Consider the following 25,254-nt stretch of genomic DNA (forward strand, 5'->3'; position numbering starts at 1 on the left):
GTTTTTGGACCACTAAATGAATACCCAGGTGGTCCTATTGGAACACTAAATTTTCATTGCTGATGTGAACCCTATGTTTAAATGAATAGTCCTAAAAAGGTAAAACATTTTTAGTTATATTTTCAAAATGCAAAAAACTTGAATCTCCGTTGGGCATAATTACAATGAATTACTTAGATTAAATTGTTTCACTAACTTAAAAATTACAAATCTCCGAAAACCCTCTAGCCCCCCCTAAACTGAAAGCACAATGACCTCGGCTCAGAAAGAGCTAGATCTGGTTGCTATGGCAACAAAAGGGGTTCTAAAATCAATACAGGAATGTTAAGACGGCAAAGGTGCTCTGACTAGTTACGTTTGAGTGTAATACTTTGTGTGTGTAAGATAACACCATTAATAAAACAAACTAATAATAGCAATTTAATTCACAATAGAACGTATTTTCGAACTCCCCCTACCTCCTTTCCTCCGTTAAACTTACTCAGGAATAAAGAATAAGCTTTTTCTAACATGAGAAAACGAATCAGATAAAATATTAGAAAATGGGAGAAATAATTATTTTTTTCTTTTTTGCTTCCAGTTTCAGAATTGGGAATTTAGATGTAAGGTATTTAACTATTATTCATGTGAATAAATTATATTCTTAAAACAAAACAAAAAATTCATATTTTTCGAATTATAAAATTTTTTTGTTGTATTTTCTTACATTTCAGATTTTTTTTCCCCACACATTTTAAGTGCATTTCCTGAAGACCTTTGAATTTGAGAGAATTTCTTTACACTAACACACACACAAAAAAAAAAAAAAAAAAAAAAAAAACAATAAAATTCTTTGCAATTTTGTAAGTAGATTTTGTATTATGTTATCAGTGTTTAAAACTAAAATCTAAGTATGAATTTGTAATTTTTAATACTAAGCTTCAACAATGTTTTGAATTTTTCTCTAAAAATTCAATTAAATTCAATATATTTAGTTCTATTTATATATTTTTTTTTAAAATTTCAGTTCAAAACAGTTTTTCTTTCCTAGATCAATAATGCAATTGCCTATTTTGAAAATTATGCATCATAATTTGTTGTAGAGCTGTTAGGAACATGGGTACTTAGTAGTTTTTAAGTTCATATTTACCCTATTTTTTTTAAAAAAAAACACTTTATAAGTTTTCAAACTTTACTTTAAATTTATAATTTATGGGCCCCTGATAAAATAAAATTAAAATTTTAATGAAGTTCTTTTTTTGAAAGAAAAAAAAAACGAGCCGAAACCTTAACACAGATCCTTCATAAAATCGTTTAACGTTAAAAAAAATAATCAGCTTTCTGCAATTCTATTTCTGCATTGTATTATTAGCAAGGGAAAAAAATATAGTTGTTAAAAAAATTTCTCAAAAATCTATCGTGGAAAACGTACGTCGGGAATTACAGTATGGAAGTATTATCATCAAGTAAACAGAGAAGAAATTTGAGTATTCTAGCTAGTTGGAGAGTGGTCAACATTTTGATTGCAAGATTCCATCATTACAAACACGAAAGTGAGATAATGGCAATAAAAAAATTACAGTACATATATAAGGGTTCTTTGAAATTTCCTTCATGTCCCAAACACAAACAATACTAACAAAATTTTTAAAAAGTCTACTTCAAAATACAACATAAACTTAATGAGTCAAAAATGAACTCAATAATGAATATAATTGAATTACATTTAAGAAAAATGAAAATATTTTCTTAAAACATCAAAAAACATTTTCATTTTTGTAACAAATAAATCGTTAAATTGAAAATTAATAACAACCGATTCTTTCTAAATTACTAACCGGTCAATCTCAAGAAAATAGGGCAGATTATCGATCAACTAGATCATAAAAGATTCGTGACTAGATTTCAGTTAAATGCATAAAAGGGTCGCCTATATAATGTCAACCAATCAATAAAGTTATCGAAAAAAAGACGGGACAAAAACTTACGCCAAACCGTTGGTATAAAATCGGGTAGGAGATATTAAAAATTCATATCACCATTCTCCACATTTTCATCGATCAAGAAATTACAAAGAAAAAAAGCCAACTGATCCAAGCCTGAGATGTTGTCCTTCCCCGGCGTTTTTGATAAAAGACAAAATAGCTTTTTACAAATTAAAATTTGGGAGAAACCATTTCAAAAGTATAGTTTGAAACATTAGAAATAAGTATTTTCAAACATTTAAGTAATACAGGGTGCGTAGCCAAATTATTCAACAAAAAATAAGCACCTTTTAAGTCTTTTTCAAAGACTCAAAAAATATTTTTAAGCACTTTAAAAAATATCTAATTAGGCAGAGTTGGAAAGTTTTCTTACAATTGAAGGTTTTAACGTGTTTTAACAGTCATATCAAAGAACTTTTTAGCATTTTTTTTTTTTGACAATTGTCAAAAATCATGAAATTTTGAATCATGTAAAACGAATGAAGTTTTCATAAACTACGGACAGACAATACGCCGAAATAGATTGGAGTTGATTTAATTGTGAAAACGTTGTATAGAACAATGTGAACTGTGTCTTTTTGCTTAACTCGAAGTGAAAATCAACATAGTAAAGGAAAAATCTAATTTTGAAACAGAGAAAATTAAGCATTTTTTAAAAACACCCAATGAAAAAAGCACCTTTAAAGGCTTTTAAAAAACGAAAATCGAAAATAAGCACATTTAAGCACTTTTTAAAAAAGCTACGCACCCTGGAATAGTATTTGCTAATTTGAAAAACGAGAACTGAATTTTTTGTAAATAACACTTGCTGTTACCGTTACACTGTAAATAAATTATAAATTATTAAAAAGCTAAATGTAATATTTTTCACTTATTTTGACCAAAATTACAAAATAATAAAAAAAAAGTAAAAAAAGTGAGTTTAATAAAAATTCTGCGACAAGAAACTAAACTCAGATAAAAGTTTTTTCTGTTTTTAAAACTTATGCTTTGGTTCACTATCAGTGAAAAAGAAATTTTCAAAAACATGAAATGTTGGAGACTATGCGTAAATCGAAAAATTCAGTGATTATCGAAAAAACAATAATTCGCGGAAATAAACTCTGCGACAAACTTATAACCCTAACTATAGTCACTCAAACAATAAAAGAAATGTAATATCAATGCATTATAACAGTGGTAACATTTGATTGCTAAGCGTTCGATTTTTAAAACTTACAGGAGTTTTTTAAATTGAGAAAAAAATTTTTTAACATGCAACGAAACTTTTTCTTCCAACATTCACACACATAAAAAAAGCAAGGTCAAAACTTTATATTAATAAACACATAAATACTTAATAATCTTTACGCAATACTTGAAATTTGAAAGAAACTTGTAAGTCAACTAACTCCCTTTTCAGATGTAAAATAGTGGAGAAGAAACAAAAAATGGGCTGGGAGATAATACATCATGTCCAGAAAACTGAATACAAGGAGTTCAATGTTGAAGAATTTCCTGCCCATAAAGAGTAATAAAAATAAAATTTAACTCCGTTAAAATGAAGAAGAAAAAAAAGTGACCCACTAAACCACTAACTTAAGCCTAACGGTCAAGATAGTCTCGAGTTGAGACAATCCGTGGGCGTAGAGAATAAACATAAAATGGTAATTTAAACGCTTCTTACACGATTTGTGTTTTCAAAATATATTTACGATTAAACTTAAGTGTCTTTAAAAATACGATGAATTTTTCAATTATAACGATAACACAAATTTTTAATTAACTAGGTCGATATTTTTTTTAAAAATAATTTCTAGAATATGTTAAGTATAACGCAATGAATGTTAATTAAATAATATGATAATTATAACTTGATATGAAAAATAGTCAATCGTACCTGAATAGGGAAGAAATTTTTTTTAGAAAAACACAATATGTAGCACAGTAAAAAAAAAATGTAAGTAAAGTATAAACAAATTTAAAAATCAAAAGCTAAGAATGTAAATAAACAGAAAAATTTGTATATGAGATGCAAGGTTTAGTTTGCATTTATCAACTATTATCTTAAGAGATATAAAGTATAGGGTTTTAGGTTTAGGTTAAAGATTTTTACGTAAATTTCGAGGAACCAAAATGGTTTTATGTAGATTCCGAGAAACCAAAATGTTACAGTTTGTGTGAAATTTTCAACTAAACACATTACATTATACACTTTACATTTTTTGAACTTGATAGCTATAATTTGTCTTATTCATGGTTAAAAAAATTTAATTGGCTCCTCCTTCCCACCATAAAAATATATATATTTGAAAGAAAGCTTTAAATATTTCTTTATTTACACTAAGAAATTTTTTGGTTAATGTATGACAACTTTTATATCAACTTGAAATTTTAAAGATCGAGAATTAGAAGAGATTTAAAATTTTAAAGTTTTACCTCTACACAAGGGGTGCAGCTCTCGATGTACGGTCTTTGGCAGGGCTTGATCATAGTAAAAAAAATATATAATATTTGTTTTTAAAATTTTTTTTTTTTTGAAATGCATATATAAGTTTTTAAAGCGTCTGATCTTAATTGATTGCTGCAGTTTTTCGATCGTTTCTTCACCAGTTATCGCAATGGAATTTCACATAATTTTTAAAATCCCAATATCTTTAATACATACGCATATACGATATATGAATTTTAAATTTTAGTTAACACTTTTGATACTCTTTATTTGAGCAGCTTTCTCCGTAAATCCAAGTAGATTGTTGTTGTGGTAGTTATTGCTATTAATATCCAGGTGAGCCGTGATGGCTCAGGAGACAGAGCGCTTGCCTTCCAATGAGGTGAACCGGGTTCGAATCCCAGTGATGGCTGGTCGATACGAATTCCGCATCTGGCTTGAACTGACCACAGCGCTGACGTAAAATATTTCAGTAGTTGACGAATCATGGGTTAGAGTCCCCTTGCCGTCAGGTTAACCATGTGAAGTTTTCGTGGTTTTCCTCTCCATGCAACGCAAACGTGGTTTAGTTTCTACAAAAAGTCCTCCACGAAGGCATATTTCTCTCAATACTTGATCCAGGAGTGCTTTTGTCTTCTGGATTAGGTTCAAAGTTACAAACTTACGGAATTGAACATTATTAGCCGTAAACCCAAAAGATTGGATCGACTGTTCAACGACGGTTATAAAATAAAATAAAAAACATTAATATCCACGAGGTTTTAAAAATCGTGACCTTTTTAATACGTTTTAACACGAATGCTTCATCGAAACTCCATCGCAAATCGAAATAACTTTTGATCATTTTTTGGAAGCTATTGCTCACATCTCCACATTATTAAAATTTCTATATTTTTAGCACGATATATCATAACGAATTGAATATTAGAACGTGAATTTAGATAACCACTATATAATGAGCTTTATTTGTGCCAATTTTATCAAAAATTCCGATTTTAATTTTTAGATTGTTATTTTGACGTTTATTGCTACGCATTGCTACATAGTTTGGAATATACGGACATTTTTAATTCGCTCTTATAGCAGAACTTCGAATCGCGCATTTCAGTAATCACTTGTCATTTTTGACATGCTTGTTCTGTGCCGATTTCAACTTAAGAATGGCGATTCTTTTTTAACGTTTTTCAGCAGTTGTTGCTACGCTTTTCCACGTTATTTCGAAAATTCTGATATTAATAATACTAAACGAAATGCCTATTTTGAATCGAGCATTAAAGATCGCTATTTGAAGTCCTGTATTTGTGCTGATTTAATTGTTAATCCAAGAGGTCTTTCGGTCGTTTTTCGGCAGTTGCAAGTTATTGCTACGCTTCTCGATGTGACCACTATTTGAAGTCCTGCATTTGTGCTGATTTAATTGTTAATCCAAGAGGTCTTTCGATCGTTTTTCGGCAGTTGCAAGTTATTGCTACGCTTCTCGATGTGCTTTTATTATGTGTTTTTGAAGATGCCGATATTTTAACAAAGTATTATTACTCGTAAAATTCAATTAAAATTCTTTTTTGTAGATTAAAAAGTGCTTTCAAAAAAATAAAAATTTGTAAAACCTTTTAAAGTTACTTAATATAAATGTCTGAAAGTTGAAGTAAGATCAAAACTAAATATTGAATCTTACTTTGTGCTAGAATAGTTTTGCTTCAATTTAAATCATATTAAACCCTATAAACTTTAATTAAAGCTTTTAATTTAAATTTTTTTTAGTAAATAGAATATTTGATTTTATTTCAATTTAATTCAGTGCCCATTAAAGTTTTTTTACCGCAAGATTAGTGAACTTGTGTATTAAATCAAGTAATTAAAAACAAGACATTTTTCCCATTGATTTTGATTAACTGTATAGCATTTATTTATTTAGTTTTTTTTTAAAAAAAAAAGTAATCTGATTTGCATTCTTTAATTTTAAACGAAATCTAATGTTTAAAATTATTTAATTTCATGCAAACATATTAATAACTTTGATAAAAAAAAATTAATGCCTAGAACACTGATGTTTATATAAAAATTTCTCTAATTGCCAACATGTCAGTCTATACTTACGCCTACGGCCCTGCACTCAAAAAGGTTGTGCACCTCTACCTATATCCTAAATATAAGTTACATCCTAATGTGAAGATAGTGATAGGCATTAGAAGCAAAAAACTATTATAAAATAAAACATTAATTTGTGCGAAACAGGTGTTATAGAATTATCCAATTTCAGTATTGATGCTCCCAATATAAAAAAAAAGGTGATAATTGAGAAGAAAAAAAATTCAATTCTTGTAGCTTCCTGGGAGTATCAACTCACAACTAAGCAAAACCGGAACTACTGTCGGCTGCATTTATCCACCCTTATGTATTTTTTGATACACAGTCTCCGCACATCCTCTCGGAAGCAGCGACAAATTCTTTTTCACATCAAAGTTTCGTGTGAAATCTGAAGGAGGGGGAGAAAGATCTCTAAGGTTGGAACAAAAAATATGAAGTTACTAAAATTGCTGCTTTTATGTAGCAGCTACAATTTCGTATGCGTTAAGAAGAAAAATTTGGATTCAGATTTTTTTTTTTTTTTTTAGAAAAAGAGCAATTTTAGAGCTAGTTACATTCTTAAAACAGTAATCTGAATAAAAATCGAATAAACAAAGATCCACTCTTCGGTATAACTGCAAATATATAATTTTAAAATAGCCTTAAAGGATATATTAAAAATTTAATAGGGGCTATCAGGGGTCTGTTTAGAAGAAATTTGGGTCCGAAATATCTATCCTTCACAAAATATCTTTTCATAAAAACGGACCCTTCACAAAATATTTTAACTTAAAAACGGACCCTTCACAAAATGATTTTTCTTTTAATCGGACCCTTCACAAATTTGTTTATCTTCATTATTGTTTTGTTAATCGAATAAACCCTTCCCAGGAAGGAGGGGGGGGGAGAAGGATGTAAACAAACTAAGTTCTGCCATCGGCAGAAGCTTCTTCCTTTATTCGTCAAAAATGAATATTCTACGTTCAGCAGTATGGGCTAAATACCAAATATTTGTATGTTGAATCTCTAATTTAGAAGCAGCAATTGCTGTTTATTTTTGAAAATTTAAAATTTTTTTTAATTATAATTTTACAGTGCTGAGCATAATCTTGTATCTCTTTACAATTTAAAAACTGCTCGAAAAAGTTTTTCGCAATAACAGTACCCTATTTGCACAAATTCACAAAAGCAGGACCCTGGTTGAAAGAATGTGACTTAACGTTTATTTTATATTCTCAAATTACGAGTAATTTTTTCCCAATTTTACAAAAACAGACCTTTCACAAAATGTTTGGACAGACCCCTGATTAATAATAATAACAATAAACTGCATTGTTTATCGCTGAATTCATCAAAATCTATAATCTGCCAAATATTTCTGCTCTCAGATCCACAGTTTTATGTAAAGTTTCGTGAATTGTATGCCACAGCTTTAAAGAAATACTCTGGGCAATTCCACGAAATTGTCAACTTTTAAGTGAAATTTTTTTTTTATGAATTGCATATTTTAATTTTAAAAATATGTTCAAAAATAGCCAAAGTCTACATATTGCCGTTTCATTTTTGATAATTTTAAATTTTTTGAATCTGGCAGCATTCTAAAGTAATCACATGGCTGACAAGTGAATTGTTCACATTTGTGCTCAAATTGTTTTCTTGAAAAATACTTATAAAATAAAAGAAATGTATCTTTCTTTTGCAATATTTTGATAAAAATATGCATATAGAACAAAATTTAAACATTTTAAGTTTAATATATAAAATAAAAGTAACTTCTTTTACGTCATTCCGTCACATGTCTTAATAATGCATAAATTTCCTGAGAACGAAGATAAGATGTGACATTGGCAAGTTAGATATAAAACCTCTTCAGAGACAACCTAATTTTCAAACTGTTGAAATTTTTACTAATTCTTACATAAATATTAATCCTGTTTATCTGTTACATTCTGTTTATCATTTACATATTAATAAAACATTTTTTAAATGAAGGCTTTCTTCTACTAAACTTTTTGTCATTCTGTCACGGTCATTCCGTCACAGCAAATAGATGTTAATAACTGCTAGCCAACCTGAGGTTAATTTTCCAAATTCACATTTTACATTGCTTACACATTATACTAAAAGTATAAAATAGTTCAGAAAAATAATAGCTGCAAAATTCGCAGAAACTACCAGTTCTAAGCGGCATGCCAAAAGCTTGGTTGCCAAAATGTCATTCCGTCACGCAAATAAAAAGTTCGTAAAATTAAAAGTAAAAAAGATAGAAAATCCTGTTTTTTTAGTTTATGAAGTGCATTATGCCAATAATAATGATATGCATGAGAAATTTTTTTTTTTATTTGAAATTAGATACATGGAAACTTCAATTAATTGTTATTTTGCAAGTCAAAATGTCATTCCGTCACATATGGAATTGCCCTATTCTTTAATTTTCAGACATTTTCCAATTTCTATACATTAATATGAATATTTTATTTCATACATTAATATGAATATTTTAATGATTCTAAATCTAATTTAATAGCACAAATCTCTAATTTTTGTTTTTAGTATTAATAAACCTTCAAATTGTGCTTGAAGTGAGATAAAAAAAAAATAACACTCATTATAATATTTTAGTCATTTACACTCTTACAATTGTGAGCCCAACTCAAAAATCCTGAAAATTTCTTGAATAAAATCATTAATGACACATTTCAAAAAATTAATGTCTTTATAAATTTAAATAAATGTGACATTTTCCCAACATAAAATTCTAAATAAATTATATGTATCATAATTTAAATTAATAATTATGTATAAGTTTACTTTTATCTCCAATTACATTGTTTATTCTATCAGAAAAAATATATACAAATGAAAGAGATTAAAGTATAAAACTCTAGTTCTAATATTTTTAAATAAAATATACAAGATTTTTAATACATAAATATGATCGATGATTTCTTGGAAACTTCTGAACATTGGATTTCCGGAAATATCCGGATTTTTTCCGGAGCACAATCATCTCTGCTCTTTAGAATTTTATTGGATATTCTATAAATGCTAAGCATTTTTAACAAAGAAATGTTAGAAATAAAATAATTTATCTAGGAGAAATGCAAATTCATGAAAATAAATTTGAAAGGACAGAGAAAAAATAAATTAGTTGCAGCTTAGATTTTTCTACTGTACTGAAAAATGCTTAATTTTATCTTTCACTTGCGAATTACGAAATTAGTTTGTACTTTAATATATATGGGTGTAATAAATATCTCCCATAAATTAAATACTTATTGATAGCTTAAAACATGTAGATATATATCACTTTTGCAATTACTTTAAAAAATTTCCAGACCGTGGGAATCCTGAAGAAAAAGAGTCCGACAATTTTTCGTTAAAAATATAAGTCATTTAGAAGCCAATGCATTTAAATTCAGAAAACAAATATTCAAATGAAATCCAGCACAGATAAAGTAGCGTTTTGGAAAGAATTGTGTAAGCAATTTCGGAGATTTGCGAACAGTTAACGGAGCCAATTCGAGTAAAATGAATTTTTTTTTTTAAAAAAAAAGCTTTTTAATAAATAAAACACCATTGATTACAATATTATAATCAACGTCACTCTGTTTAAATGATTCGATTAAATATTTAAAAATACCATAAGAACCCTAGATATTTCTAATAAAGAAAACTTAAAAATAGTATTTCTTCAAACTTAAATTAATAAAATCAAATGGAAAATAATAAAAAAATAAGGGGAGTCCAAACATTTTTCTTTCTTTTAACATAGCTACGTCGTTTAGAAGCCAATGCAACTAAGTTCAGATAACAAAAATAAAAAAATTTAAAAATAATTAAATTTTCAAAATGAAAATAAAGTTCTTCTAATGATGCTCTTAGTTAACGCTCCATTACTATATTTTCATTATAAATTCCTAGATGAAATGAAGCAATAAGTCTTATAATATTAAAACGAAATTTATTCCATTAAAATCTAGGAAACTCAGAAAACATTTGAAAAATTTAATTTAAATGCATTGACTTCAGAGGCACTCATATAAGAAAGTTGAACGCAACAGAACCGATTCGTAAAAAATATCTCCTAGCTATTAATAATAGCATATCCTTTCTGAATTTTGAAGGAAATAAATCTTTAGAATAGACAATTTGGAAATGGAGCATAGTGAGGATATTTGGACATTCCTTAGAATAAATAAATAAAAAAAACTCTTTTTGCATGCTCCGCTGCGACTTATATTTTCACTATTTTCTTCTTTCAGGGAATGTAGTTTATTTTTAAGCACTCGTCCTCTTTTACTTAAGACGACACAATTAATCCATGACAAGCCACCCGCACCAATCGCCACGTCACACTTCACTCAGAAAACATACGCTCTTAACATGATTCAGGATTAACAAAAAGCGGATTTCTTATAAGAAATGGCTCGACAACAAGAATTATTGAGTCGTTCTTCGGAGATTAATGCAATTCAAACTGAGCAGTAAGATTATCTTTCATTTGACATCTACAGTAAAAAGAAACAAATTTAGATTGGTTTTATAGAATAAAATATATTTCAAGCCTAGAAGATCAACCACGATAAAATAAGATTTATAATTATCATCCCTTGTCATTCAAACACTTAAGTGTTTTATTCCCTAACATTAACTTATAAGATGACTCGGCATGATCAGCATTGTTAAAATAATCTAAAATTTTGAACTGATTAATTAGTATCGCTACACTCACTAGCGAAAATCGTCTTGATTAGCTTCGTTTTTTAATTAATGTATTTTATTTTTAGAAAAGCAATTTATTAGGGGAAAATTTCCAAATCTTTCGCTAATTTTCAATTTTAATATAGGAAACATATTTCAAGTCTTGAAAGATATATAATGATAAAATTAGATCTATAATTATCTTTCATTATCATTTCAGTAATTAAGTATTTTTCTACCTAAGATTAAAACATGAAATACAGGATTCAAGTTATTAAACTAAGTTATCAAATTTTACTTAAATAATACTGCTGCAGTATTTTGTAAAGTGTAGATTTTTTTTTAAAGCAAACGATTTTCGGTACAACAAGCATTCCAAATCGTTTTATAATTTTCAATATTCCGCACTTATGTTTGGAATAAAATAAGAATGAATCAAGAAATTTGTTGGGCAACAGAGTAATTCTAAAGTAAAACTTTGTAGAGTACAAAATTTGATAATTCATTTATTTCGAATAACAAATCATTTCAGTTTTCCTATACTCTAAGTTTCTCTATGCTAAATAAACGATGCCAATGAATTCGTGAATGTCTAGCACAACATTACACTGAACATTTTACAACATTACATTTTACACTGAACATTGCACCAACTTCAAGTTGTTACATACACAAACTTACAAGTTGTTATAGCACAGAGCCGGGCAGCGATTTCAGTTTCTTCTTTTTTTTTCATTTGTGAGCGGCTATTAAACAAAATATTCAATATTTGATGTTGTGGTTAAAAGGAAAAATAAATGAAATAGAGCGGTAAACAGATGAACGATTACAGATTTTATTTAACAGGGGTTATTGTGAGCCCAAGTCAAAATACCGGAAAATTTTTTGACTTAGAAAAAAAAATTTAAATTGAAAAATTAGAAGAAAAAATTTAAACAAGGTTTTTTTCCTTTTTCTCCTTAGTTTACTTAAAATATTTTTAAAATTTTACACATACCTATGATGGCCTGGAGAAGTAATTAAAATTTACAAATATGTCTTTCTTTCTTGAGTTTATGATTATAACTATTTACCGATAAAAAATGAATATTAATCATGAATATAAGCTTATAAAGTATATCTCTGGCTCTCCCTTACAAACAAATAAAATAAACTGTGTTTTTAAGTTCCACCTTTGAAAATTTGATTTCCGGAAACTTCTGCGGTCAATGATTTTTTTGAAACGTCTGGACCTTCGATCTCCGGAAACTTCCGGATCACTGTTAGCGAGAAGACTGGAAATCCGGATTTTTTCGGGAGCAAATTAAGCCCTGATTTAATGGGAAGAAGAAAAAAAACTAGATAACTCTTATAAGAAAGAAAACAAGAAAAAATCAGTTTTAATTAAGAAAGGAACCTAGAAAATTTTTTGCTTAAAAAAATTAGTTAAATGATTTTACCAATCAATTGTAAGCTCCACATTCGTTATTTTAAAGAGAAATTGTTTCCACTTATTACTTTTCAGTGAAAATAATTTTGCTTCAAAACAACAATTTAGCCACACGTCTTGAAAGTGTGACCAAATTGTCATTCGATTAGTAATTGTTACGGAGATACTAAATTTTTGCCAAACTTTTAAATAGTTAAATAATGTTAACACGTGGCAAAAGCTACATCGCCTAAAATTAAAGATAAATTTAAATCGATGCTTACTTAAAATAATATCTAGTTATAAACTGTAGAAGTCAGATTACAAATTCACAAGAACTTCAAAAGCTCAAATATATAAATATTTAAGTAGAAAATTGCACAATTTCGTATTATTCGCGTTAAGCAATCAAATGTTTAAAAAAGAAAATACTACTTAAACCTTTTACTCGCGCTTTATCAGGAAGATATTGTTTGGTAATAAAAGAGCATTATCAATAAATACATCAACGATTTCTTAATTTATCACTGGAAAAAAAGATCTTATATCACACACAATATTAAGTTATGCTAATTAAACTATAACTTATAACTACAGATGATTAATATTACATGAAAAACTTCTTTATTATTAAAGGTGAAATTTTGTTTTATTTGTATAATTTAACAAAAGAAATTTTTCATAGTTTCAAGATAAAACTAAATAAGCTTTTTGATCGAAAAAAAAAAGAGAGAATGAGAATGTTTATATTCTTCAGAAGTTGTGGAATTCACTAATTTTAGACTTTCACAGTCAAGTTTCATAATCAAGTCTTTTTTAGAAACTAAAAAGAAAAGGCAAAAAATATTCAATTATTTAAAATTCTGAAAAGCGTTTCTTATAAATTCCTGGGTTTGTAAATAGGATTGGAGAGAAAAGTGGATGAATGTTAACATTGAAAATAGTCATTTGTAAAATAGGAATAAATCTTTTTAAACCTATTTTTAATTTTTCCTTTCACAAGAACAATTTTCTTTGAACAAACATTTTTATAATGCAAACCAACATAACCACTGATCTTCATAAACTTTGAAAAATGCTAAAATAATAAATTTAAAATATATAAGCACTATAACTTAAGATGTCAAAAAATTTATATTTTTTGACATTATTTAAGAAAATTCTCTTAAACTAAAACCTTTAAAATAAATGTAGTTCAAGATTTATTAAAAAATAAAGATAGCAATTATATGTACTAATATAAGTAACAGGTCCCGCACTAAGGATTTCAAATTATTACTCAATAAAATAGCCAAATAACAAAAGTATTAACCAAATTAAAAAAAGTCTTTGCCAAAGTCAAATCTGAACTCATAATTGAATTTTTTGTGTCGTAACACGAAATAAATCACTAAAAAAAAAACAAGGTCAGATACCCTAAAGCAAAAAATATATATATAGACAGAACAACCAATGTCTTTGCAAGACTATTTAAACCTATTTTTCTACAGAACAATTTACGTCCAAGTTACAATGACAATTTATCATGCTCAAATTTTACCATACATAATTGAAAACTTAACTAAATTAAAAACTTAACGAAGTTTCCTTAACTATGGTAGCCAAGGTTTACATCACCCAAGAATCAGGTCAAATTTCCACTTCCCATTTAAATACTGTGACAAGCTAATTTAAAAGTTTTTAGGACCATTTTAAAAACTAGATTTTGTATTTAAAATATAAATTAAATAAAATTTTATAAACATTTAACAATGTTTTGTAAAATAATAACATGATAATTTTAACATAACATATAATTTAAAAAATTTCCATTCAATTTGGCTGATAATTTAACAGTATATAACTATTTTATTTTATAACCAGCCGGCCAGGTGGCCGAGTGGCTAGCCTGTCTGACTGCGGAGCCAATGGTCGCGGGTTTGAATCCCGCTCTGGGCATGGATGCTTCTCTCTCTGTGTTGTCTTTTGTTGTGCGAATGAGTGAATGTGGCCCACCCTATGAACGGGTTTGTGGCAGTATGGCGTGGGTAACGTTGCTCGCCTCCGTGACTTTGGTCCACAGGTGCCCACTGGGTAACGCTAAATGAGTAACAATTTCGGCATCTTCTATGGCGAAGAAGGAAAAAGTTCAGTGCCTGACGTTATTTTTTTTAAAAAAATTTATAACCTTCGTTGAACAGCCGACCCAATTTTTTATGTTTACGACTAATATTCAACTCTGCAGCCTTGTAATTTTGAATCCAATACAGAAAATGAACTTCTGGAACAAATTTGCCTTCGTGGAGAACTTTTAGATGGAACTAACCCGCAGTAGCGTTATATGGAGAGGAACCTCCCACGGTTAGCCTGACGGCAAAGGGACTCTAACCCATGTCAACCACTGGGGATATTTCACTGTGGTCGGTGCAAGCCCAATGCGGATTCGTATTTACCAGCCATCACTGGAATTCGAACCCGGTTCACCTCATTAGAAGGCGAACGCTATATCCTCTGAGCCATCACGGCTCAGTATATAACTATTGCAGTTTTGTTACACTTAGAATGATTATGATTTAGAATAATTGAACAATAAGACTAGCTCCGCTTAAGCACAGATGTCGCCTCTTGCAATACCACTGCATATTTAGATGGAAGTTGAATAATTTTATGCAAAATTTTAAATTTGTATAGTAAAATTAATAAACTTTTTGCAACATAGGTTATAATTTAATTAATTAGATTTGTTTATTTTTGATGATATCTACAGAACAATTGCAATTATCAAGTTTTGTTGCATGGTATTAGATATAGAATTCTATTCTCCAAATCAATAGACTATAACAGGGTAGCCACTCAAATCTGGAGAAAAAAAATTCCCTGTGTTTTCCCTGTACACATTAAATACACAATATATTGAGAGGAAACACAATTACTGTGCTCTTGTGTGAGCTATATTGGGCTAACAATACTATTTTTAATTGCTGGAAAATGATGCCATAGTAAATTAAATAGTTGAGCATAGTTGAAATATCCCATAGATTGCACTTTGAGTTATCACCATTTTTTTAAAAGATAAAAATAAGAAACAAAATTCCCTGCCAATTTGTAAAGAAAAATTCAAAATTCCCAGTATTCTCCTTGTTATTTTGGGTGATTTCCCCCCCCCCCCTGTATTATCCAGGTTTTCCCGATTCTCCCAGTATTACCCTACTTATATTTAACTAAAGAAGATAAACACCTTACATAGCCCATTACACAAATCCAGAGACATATTCAAAATGCTCAAAAAACGATATATTTCTAAACATTTGTCAATAAAAAAAAAAATACATTCACAATTGTTTAATGTTCCTCATAATTTAAACTGGCTTTTTTTTTAAAAAAAATTCTATTCAATGATTTTTTTAATTCATGTTACTTTTTTTTAGAGTTTAAATTACTTTTTAAACTAAATTTTTAAAAAAAAAAAAAAAATACATTTTAAATTTAAAAAAATTACAAATTAGAAAATTTTAAAAAATTACACATAAAATAAAACTCTAGAAAAATAATAATAAAGATAAGTAACAAATGATTAGAAAATAAAACTTGGAAAAAATCTAAAATTTCACTTTCTTCTCTAAAATTTCATTTATGAATTTTTGCCTAATTCAATTGCTTTCATTTCCAACTAATTCTTTGAATAAGTATAAATACTGGCACACACTAGAATGAAAATTTTAAGAACCAATAGATGATGACAGATGTATATAATCAATGAATAGAAAGGATAAAGGCAAAGAAATTTTATCACAAAATCCAAACAACTGAACTTATTCTTTTTCAATCAGGATTGGGGTTTTGGACAGGACAGAACAAGAATTTTACTGTCTTAAACTGTCCAAAACCTTGAACATTGGTAAAAAGTAAAAATTATATATATATATAACCATTGTACATATCACATATATTAATAAATATTTGATACTTTTTATTTCATTTGCTTTCATTTATTAAAGGAAAATATTTATAACTTTTGAAGCTCCACAATTTATCGAACAACAACAGTGAATGCCTTTAAATATGAATAAATATGCTTTTAATACTAATAAATTATGTTTTTGAATAAGGATAAATAATACAATATTAAAAATAATAAACAACTTTTTGATAAAACAAAAACTTGTCTTCAGTTTATTTCTAGCTCAAAAAAAAAAAAATCAGCCTTTTATTTTTCAATTATTTTTTAAAATAGTGACATAATTTGAATAAAAAGGTTTTGGGCAGTTTAAAACAGTTTTGGACAGGACGGTTTAAACCGTGGATTAATCTATTCTGTCAAAAAAGACTTGCCAACTCGGTTTGCAATAAATTCACCTATATTTATTGTCAACTATTGTCCATTTATATGGCACCTATATGTTTCATAATGTTCCATCCAGCATTTTCTTTTTTTAATTTTCAATTCAATGAAAAAATAACAAATAATCTACACTTAGGCAGTCTATAATCAATCTACACTTTTAAAGCACTTTTCGTAACAAATAAGATTATTCAATAAATTTTTAAGACTGTATTGATTGTTAACATAAATAGCAAAAGCCTTCATCCCAAACATTTAAATTTAAGCAACTGATTGAACCTTTTCAATTACCGAAAAATACTTCACTCGTTTTCATTTATGCATCACTCATTAATAGGTTTACAAATTGCACAAAACATGTCAAAATTTATGATAATGTAGCTCTAAAATTGGTTGCTTAAGCAGAGCTCATTCTAGGCAGAAAAAAGGGCAGGGTGCAAAAGTTTAAAAAAAGGGCATTATTATTCTAAAAAGGCAATAATTTCGCTTTCNGTTAAAATAACACAAACCTTGTCACAAACTAAGTTAAGCAAACTTAAATAATAAAATTTAGACTATTACTTAACTAACACTCTAACAATAGCAATTGGCATAACAATTTTGGAATGCAAGGTAAAGAAAAAGTGAGTGAAAATTGGTCAATTCTGTAAAATATTTAAAAAATAAAAAACAATATTGTTTTTTATTAATATTTATTAATGCAATGCAAACATTTAAGTATAAATGTAAAAAATAATTTTTAATCCTCAAAATTTTTTTTAAATTTTAAACAAGAATATTTTGACTATCACATAAATTAATATCCTAAATATTGATTCCATAACAATCATTTATACTGCAACTTTGTCATCATGTGCTAATCTTTGTTTAAAATACATGGCAAATAAAGCAGTAATCTTCTAAATAAAAATTTATTAAAAGATAGCATTTTCATTTTATTCGATATATAATTCCAAACTTACTGTTAGAGTGCAAGAAAAACAAATATATGAAAGTGACAAACATTTTTTTTTATACAACTAATAGGTATACACTGCTCAATAAATTCAACTCTACACCATAATTAAAGCTATTTTTTAAAAATCGTAATAATAATTTTAAAAATTTTATTACCGAATAAAACAATTTTTGAAGGAGAAAAACTTAACTAAGTTTAAAAACCTAAAATAAAATTTTATAAAAGTTCAAAATTCTACAGCATTGAATAAGTAATGCAATTTGATGAAACTTTGACAATCACAATATAAAATATAATTGGCATGTGTGTTTATTACATTAACTATCGTTTAATCTCGGTTTTTAACAAATAAAAGCATTTTGTTGCAGTGCAAATAATGACAGCTCAACATGTGGCCGTTTGCCGAAGTGACAGGACATTTAAATTTGATCAGGTTAATAAGTGTCATACAAAGTATACACCTCTATATAAGGCTTGCAGTGAAAATTTAAAAAATAGAAACACTTTAAAAGATTTAAATAGTATCTAGAACAATGTAATCCATATTGACATGAAAACGCGCCAAAGAAATGCTTTAAAATTTGTCATATAGACGGCTAGGCCTACAAGATGATGCTTACCTTCCATACAAGCCCTCTGCAATTTTAGTTCTTTTCACTGGCCTTCTAATTTTTCCACAATCGGCATTTCGCCGCTTCATATTCCCAGATGACTCCTATATTCCAATCGTTGTGTTAAACCACCGGTAACATTCACAATAAATTAAAACTCCATTCAATATAATCCCGTATTCTTGGCGTACTGTTTGTTTTCGTTCAGGGCATATACCTCGCGTCATATGCGCATGCGCTCCCATCCGTCAGAAACTAGTCTTCGAGTAAAAGTCGAACCGTTTCTCGGATTATTTTTTTTTTAAAAAAACAGTGAAGAAAAAAAAAATTAAACGAAATTTCTTGCTTTGAAATTTACATATTTGCTCAAGAATTTTTTTTAGAACGTTGGATTTTCATTAGAATAAATTATTTTGATATTAATCGAAATATGCTGATAAAAAACAAGCGCATTTTGAACAGGAATATACTAGATTGTGATTGGTGGATAAGAAAGCACACCATCACCTCACCTACAAAGTGGAACAAAAACTATCATTTTTATTCATATTTAATACTTTAGTATGTTTTTAAATAAACAATAAAAAATAAGTTGGCTGTAAAGAAAATGTTTTATCTATCCTCTATAGAATATAACCATAAGAGATTTCCCTAAACATAAAAGATATTATTATTATTATTACAAGTTTTTGTTTCTCCTGTATTGTTTAAAATTAAGAAAATAGTTCTCCATTACAGTTTGTAAAAACAATATTTAAGAAACCGTGTTTGGAGAAAACAAGTGTTCATGAAGGAACGAATTGTTTTGTTTTGGTGGTAGTCAAGGTTAAGGTTTAATTTTGAGCGGATTTTAAAAGGTTTTCTTTAAACAAAGGACTTTGCTTAAAAATTTCAATCCTTTTTAAGTGCTTATTATAGTTAATAAACACAAGAGAAACATTGGAGGCATTGCAGAAATTAGTCCTTTCACTGCCTTCGAAAAATCCAATAACTATCCAACCAGAATGAGAATTCAATTTTGCGTTAATAGATATAAAATTTACTTCGAATGATCAAGGCAACATCATATGATGTTCAAGGGAAGAGAAAAGACAAAGACAATTGACTTAGAGCCCGTTTGAATTCCTAACGAACAGTGTAATTTCTTTTACTTGATTTTTTTTTAAAAAACTGTTACTGATAATTCCATAGTACATAAATAGCATATACAATAACATAAGCGAGTAGACGTTCAGTTTGCAACAGAAAGAGGGATTAATAATATATTAGCAGCATTATAGTGTACAGTATCCGTCCGGAGAATACTGTAGACTGTAAGTGCGCGTACGTGACCTCTCAGCAAAAGAAAAAGAGGATTCAAAAAGGTAGGCTTGGTGGCGATCCATGGCAACACCAGAAGGCCTCAAAGAATTTAGTGAAATATTAAAATTAACAATAGTAATTACTCAAAAAATAGAATTTAGGAGTTTGAGTGTTCAAACTTAATAGGCGAGACATCAATTAAAAAAAAAAAAAACATTGAAAAAGGGGAACAAGAGAGATCTGGGTGAATTTGAAGAAGAGCCTCAGAGCTCAAATAAATCTTGTTAGGCTAAATTAAGCCTTACCTACTGAAACGCAGTGCTTTAAGCGANATGGCAGAAAATGTGATTGTATTAAGTTAATGTCCGATATTTACAGGCTCCCGCTAGACGGCGTACTCGAGCGTTGCGATCGCGAATACTCAATACTCAAGGGAAACAAACATATTGTGATGATGAAAAGTACCAGAATTTGTCCAAAGCCCATGAAAACAGATACAATTTCAAAAAGAAGAGTTACGGCGAGTTAAGTTGTGATATACAAATGTTTAGAGAAATACAATTATTGTCGAACTATTTTATTTTACCTACACTAACCTTTCAGCTTCCAAAAAAAAACCCTGCTATTACAGATTTGCAGCTGGGTAGATAGGTGTTACAGATTTGCACGCAAACGTCTGATTACAACATTTAAGCTAATCGGTCTCCATGTTGGTTAGTTGCAGTTTGTAATAAAGGGAATTCATGACATCAATATTTGATTAATGGCACGAATTTCCAATGAATCTCCGATTCATGACATTAATATTTGTTTCGAGACACTTGAATACTAACGTTGAAGTTTTAATACACATTTTATTTATCATCTTTATTTCTTTATTTTATTTATTTGTCCAATGAAATTTGCCCCTCTCCTTAGTCATAGGTGAATAATGCGTTGTGTTCCTTTCTAAATAAGTTCAACCTCAACAAACGAATAGAAAAAAAATCATTTGGACTGGTGATTAATCGTAATTAGGAAAAATAAGATTTTTTATTTTTAAAAAAGGTCTCCTTAAACGTTTAAAATCAAATAGAATATCATTTTATTGTTATTTAATTTCAAACAATCCACATTATTTAAACATTATTTGGTTAGATCAATAAAATCTCTCTTTTTAAATGTTTGGCTATTAACGGGTATATTTTAAGAAAAGAGAAGAATAAACCTTATTCCTAAGGCCCTATAAATTCTACTAAGATGTGAAAACCCGCATAATTTTGCGATATTGTCCGCATTAAAGTCAAATATCCGCTTTTTTTCATTCTGAAGTCTAAGAATCCTTTATTTAGCTAGTTTATACCTGACCATCCCTCTTAAATATTTTTACTTGACGATTGTATATTCAAAAATATTAAAAGTATATAAAAGTGGAGTATGCTGCGTTCAAAGAATATGTTGAAGAATGGGCTGAATCAGAATCTGGAATTCAGCGATAGTGGCAGAGAAATTTCTTCAACTTACGAGTAAAATATGACAATTACAGAATTACACTCTGTTCTACCTAACCCATAAGGACGGGAAAGAAATGCACTCTGTTGCAGCCAAAATTTTACTAAAAAGAGAAAGAAAGGAAGAAAAAAAACTTTGAAGGGATGTTCAACTCGATACTCGAATAAACTTTGATAGTTGCCGCAATCATAAGTGTGGAAGTATGGATATAAGATAGCTTAGTTAAAATATTTATAGTATATATATATACAAGATACAAGAAAACACGAAGAAAGTTAAGAAAAACAATAAGTTTCATTTATTGCGCATAAGCTACAAGTAAATAGAACTCATTAGATAAGTTCAAAATGAAGATAAAACAAAGGAAAATTATAGACATATGAAGAAAAAAAAGGGGGGGAGGATAATAATGAAAAAAAAATAACAAACAACTGGGAAAAAAAGGATAAATTTTTTTAAAAAAATCTGGAAAATAACAGATACAATCCCTTCATCAGCCCACAGGACCATATCCGGAAAAAAAGAGTGCTTTCTGATATTGTATCAGTATAGCCAAAGCAAAATATATTAATACAATTCTGTGAGGAGCACTCAAAAAAATTTTTTTTACAAAAATCACAACAAATAAAATAGAACACAATAAGTAAAAATAACACTTAAAAACAGAAAATAAAGTAAAATAAAAGGAAAAAACAGTATAAAGCAAAATCTATGAAGCGAGTAGCGAAATCAGATGTACTTACATGAACGGGAAATCCCTCAAGAATGATTTAAAAATATTTTCGCAACAAGACCGCCACATTACAAAACATGAAAACAAAAGCGCAAATTGAGTGTAACTAGAGGAGTTTTGTTTTAAAGTGCCGTTCTCACTGCACTGCTGAAGAGATTTGTTATGCTGTGTATTGATTTGTTAGTTACCAAGGATGGGCCGCATGTGCGCAAAGTAATATTATACTGGATAATTTAAAAAAGTTGACCATAAATAATTTTAGAAAATAAATATTTATTTAAGAAAAAACAGAAAATGAAAAAGAGAAACATAAATTACCTGTTTTGCAAATAATTTTAGCCATGGATTTGCCCGAAATGGATTTGCACATGGAAAAATTATATAAATTATCAAAGAAAAAAATTTTTTAGTAGATAATTTTAACACGGATTTGCCTGAAATGGATTTGCACAAGGAAAAATTATAAAATTAATAAAGAAATTTTTAGTAAATAATTTTACCCACGGATTTGCACATGGAAAAATTATAAAAATTAACAAAGGAAATTTTTCAGTAAAGGAAATTTTTAGTAAATAATTTTGACCATGGCTTTGCCCGAAATGGATTTGCACATGGAAAAATTATACAAATTAACAAAGAAATTATTTAGTAAATAATTTTGGCAACGGATTTACCCGAAATGAATTTTCACATGGGAAAATTATATAAATTAACAAGGAAAATGTTTAGTAAATATATCCACAAAAATATACGATTAATTCAATGATTTTATATAAAATTTTATTACATTAGTTGGGTATCCATTGTTTTTTATCAGATTTTGAAAGAGTTTATCGATTTGTTTTTTGGATAAATAAATATTACTACATATTCTTTTAATTCTGTTCATTTCATTAAAAGTGGTATTTAAATAGATGCTCCTAGAAACATTAGAATTCCAAGTAACTAGTTTATTAATATTAAAATTAAAATCATTTCTTTTATCGTATAAATCAACAAAGCAGATATTTTCAACTTTCATAATACCCAAATCCAAAAAATTGAAATTAATATTATCATCATGATTACGAAGTAAGATTAATTCCTCAGGGTATATATCACTCAATAAAACAGTAAAATCTTGGAAATTAAAGATAATTAAGTCATCAATATATCTAAAAACAAATTTAATACTCAGAGTAAAATTTTTTTCATAATAATGCAAAAATAAGTTAGCTAAGAGAGATGAATAATTAGATCCCTGTGGTATTCCATTAATTTGAAGAAAGATATCCCTTCCATTGTAAAGATAATTACTAAAAAGACAAAAATTAATCAGAATTTCTCAATAATCAAAATCGCAACAAAGGATATTTTTAAAATCATAGTAATAATTCAAAAGGACAGCTTTTAGTTTAGAAAGGGGAGTGCTATTGAAAAGGTCCTGGAAATCAAAAGTCGCAATAGTATTAATTTTATTATGTTTAATGAAATCTAAAATCGGTTGATTATTAGTGATAATCCAAGAGAAACCTTCTTTAGAAATATTGTTAATAATTTTATTTAAGTAGTTAGGTAAAATGGTGCCAGGTTTAGTTAGATAAGAATTAGATCCACCTGTGATAGTTCTAAATTTTACAGGAATTTTATGAAATTTAGGACTGATAATTAAGTAAGGAAATTGTATATTGCTAATTTTAATTTTTAATCTCTTACAAAAAGCTAAAATTTTTTTAATGGCGATATTATTATTGAAATTACTAAGTTTAAAATTTTTACTATTTTTTAATTTCGTATTTAGAAGTTCAGCATAGAACTTTTTACAGAATATAGCATAATTATTGTTAGCTTTGTCTATGGGAGTAATTACAAAATTTTTTTGAAGTTGCTTAATTGATTGAACAATATTAGAAAAATTTGTTGAATTGTTACTCTTATTTAAATTATCCTTATTATTGAAAACAAAGTTTTTAAAGTAATAATAAGCACTCCATTTCCATTCTGTTAGCATACCTAAAGGTAAAGAGAATCTATTTTATATGTTTAAACAAAAACTATTGAGATCATTAAGAAAGTATTTTAGAATTTTATTGATTGATATATGGTAAATAGGTCTAAATTTTATGCCTTTAATCATTAAATTCCTAAGTTACAAGTTTTCTATAATATTTAAATTACTAGTAACTATTGTATTAATACATTTTGCTTTGGCTATATTGATACAATATCAGAAAGCACTCTTTTTTGTGGATATGGTCGTGTGGGCTGATGAAGTGATTGTATCTTTTATTTTCCGGATTTTTAAAAAAAATTTCATCCTTTTTTCCCACCCCAGTTGTTTGTTATTTTTTTCCATTATTATTCCCCCCCCCCTTTTTTTTCCATATGTCTATAATTTTCCTTCGTTTTATCTTCATTTTGAATTTATCTAATGAGTAAAGCCCGGAATTTCTGGCAATAAAAAATGCAAAAATAGGCGGGCAAAAAGGCATTTAAAAAGCTTGAAATAGGCACTTAAAAAAGGCACTTAAAATTAGAGCAAAATGTTAGTTGGTAATGCTAAAAGCCCATATAGGTATCCAAGGTATAAAAAAACTTGCTAGAAGTATCCCGTATACCTACATATGCATTTTACTCGACTGTCGTAGCAATAGTACAAAAGAAGTGGACATAATTGCACAAAAAAAACCCTCAACTGCGTAAGTGTGAAATAAAAATTGAAAACTCATACTTACAATAATATTGTATGCAAATTTATTCTGATGATTGGTTGTTGTTGCACATCACAACTCGATGCTTTTTCGAATTTTTAAAAGAGAAATTTTGTCTCCTGTCAGTCAATATAGTTTTAAACAAAGAGAAGGATCTTTCTACTTCGACAGAGGTTATGGGCACGTACCTAAAACAACTTGTCATGGTAAGAGATATGGTAAGTTCAACTGTAGTATCACCAGAAAGTACTTTTGCAATGTCCTTGATGCATTCAAAGTCTGTATTTGCAGAGATGACGTTTTCACATTTCTTCCTTATTATGTCACCAGATGGTCCAGGCACAGACATTAGTTCTTCAATAGTATTGTCGAAAATCTTTAGTGACTCGGACAAAGACATATTTCTTTTTTCCATGTGTTCAATAGCTCCAGGGAGCTTCCCAAAATAAGTTGAAATAAAAGTCAGTTCATTTTTTATTTTAGAACTGCTAAGCAGATTTTTACTTTTTCTTATGGATATTGCCTCTTCATCCGAAAAGCTGGTAAGGACTCGAGTAACTTCCTCAAAATTTGT

At 28.3% G+C, this 25,254-nt stretch overlaps 1 protein-coding gene across 2 annotated transcripts in view; it reads right to left on the bottom strand.

Annotated features, from left to right (window-relative positions):
• LOC107452953 (macoilin-1) overlaps positions 1–18,946 on the bottom strand; it is a 63,056-nt gene extending 44,110 nt beyond the window's left edge. Inside the window, exon 1 of one of the 2 annotated variants that reach the window (XM_043049647.2) lies at positions 18,474–18,946. In XM_043049647.2, the coding sequence (XP_042905581.1) occupies positions 18,474–18,553 (80 nt within the window). In that variant the 5' untranslated portion in view covers positions 18,554–18,946. The remainder of the gene's footprint in view (positions 1–18,473) is intronic. The other variant, XM_071185300.1, reaches the window with a different exon arrangement.
• Positions 18,947–25,254: the final 6,308 nt, after the last annotated feature.

This window comes from Parasteatoda tepidariorum, chromosome 9, assembly GCF_043381705.1.
Source record: "Parasteatoda tepidariorum isolate YZ-2023 chromosome 9, CAS_Ptep_4.0, whole genome shotgun sequence".
NCBI classification, from domain to species: domain Eukaryota; kingdom Metazoa; phylum Arthropoda; class Arachnida; order Araneae; family Theridiidae; genus Parasteatoda; species Parasteatoda tepidariorum.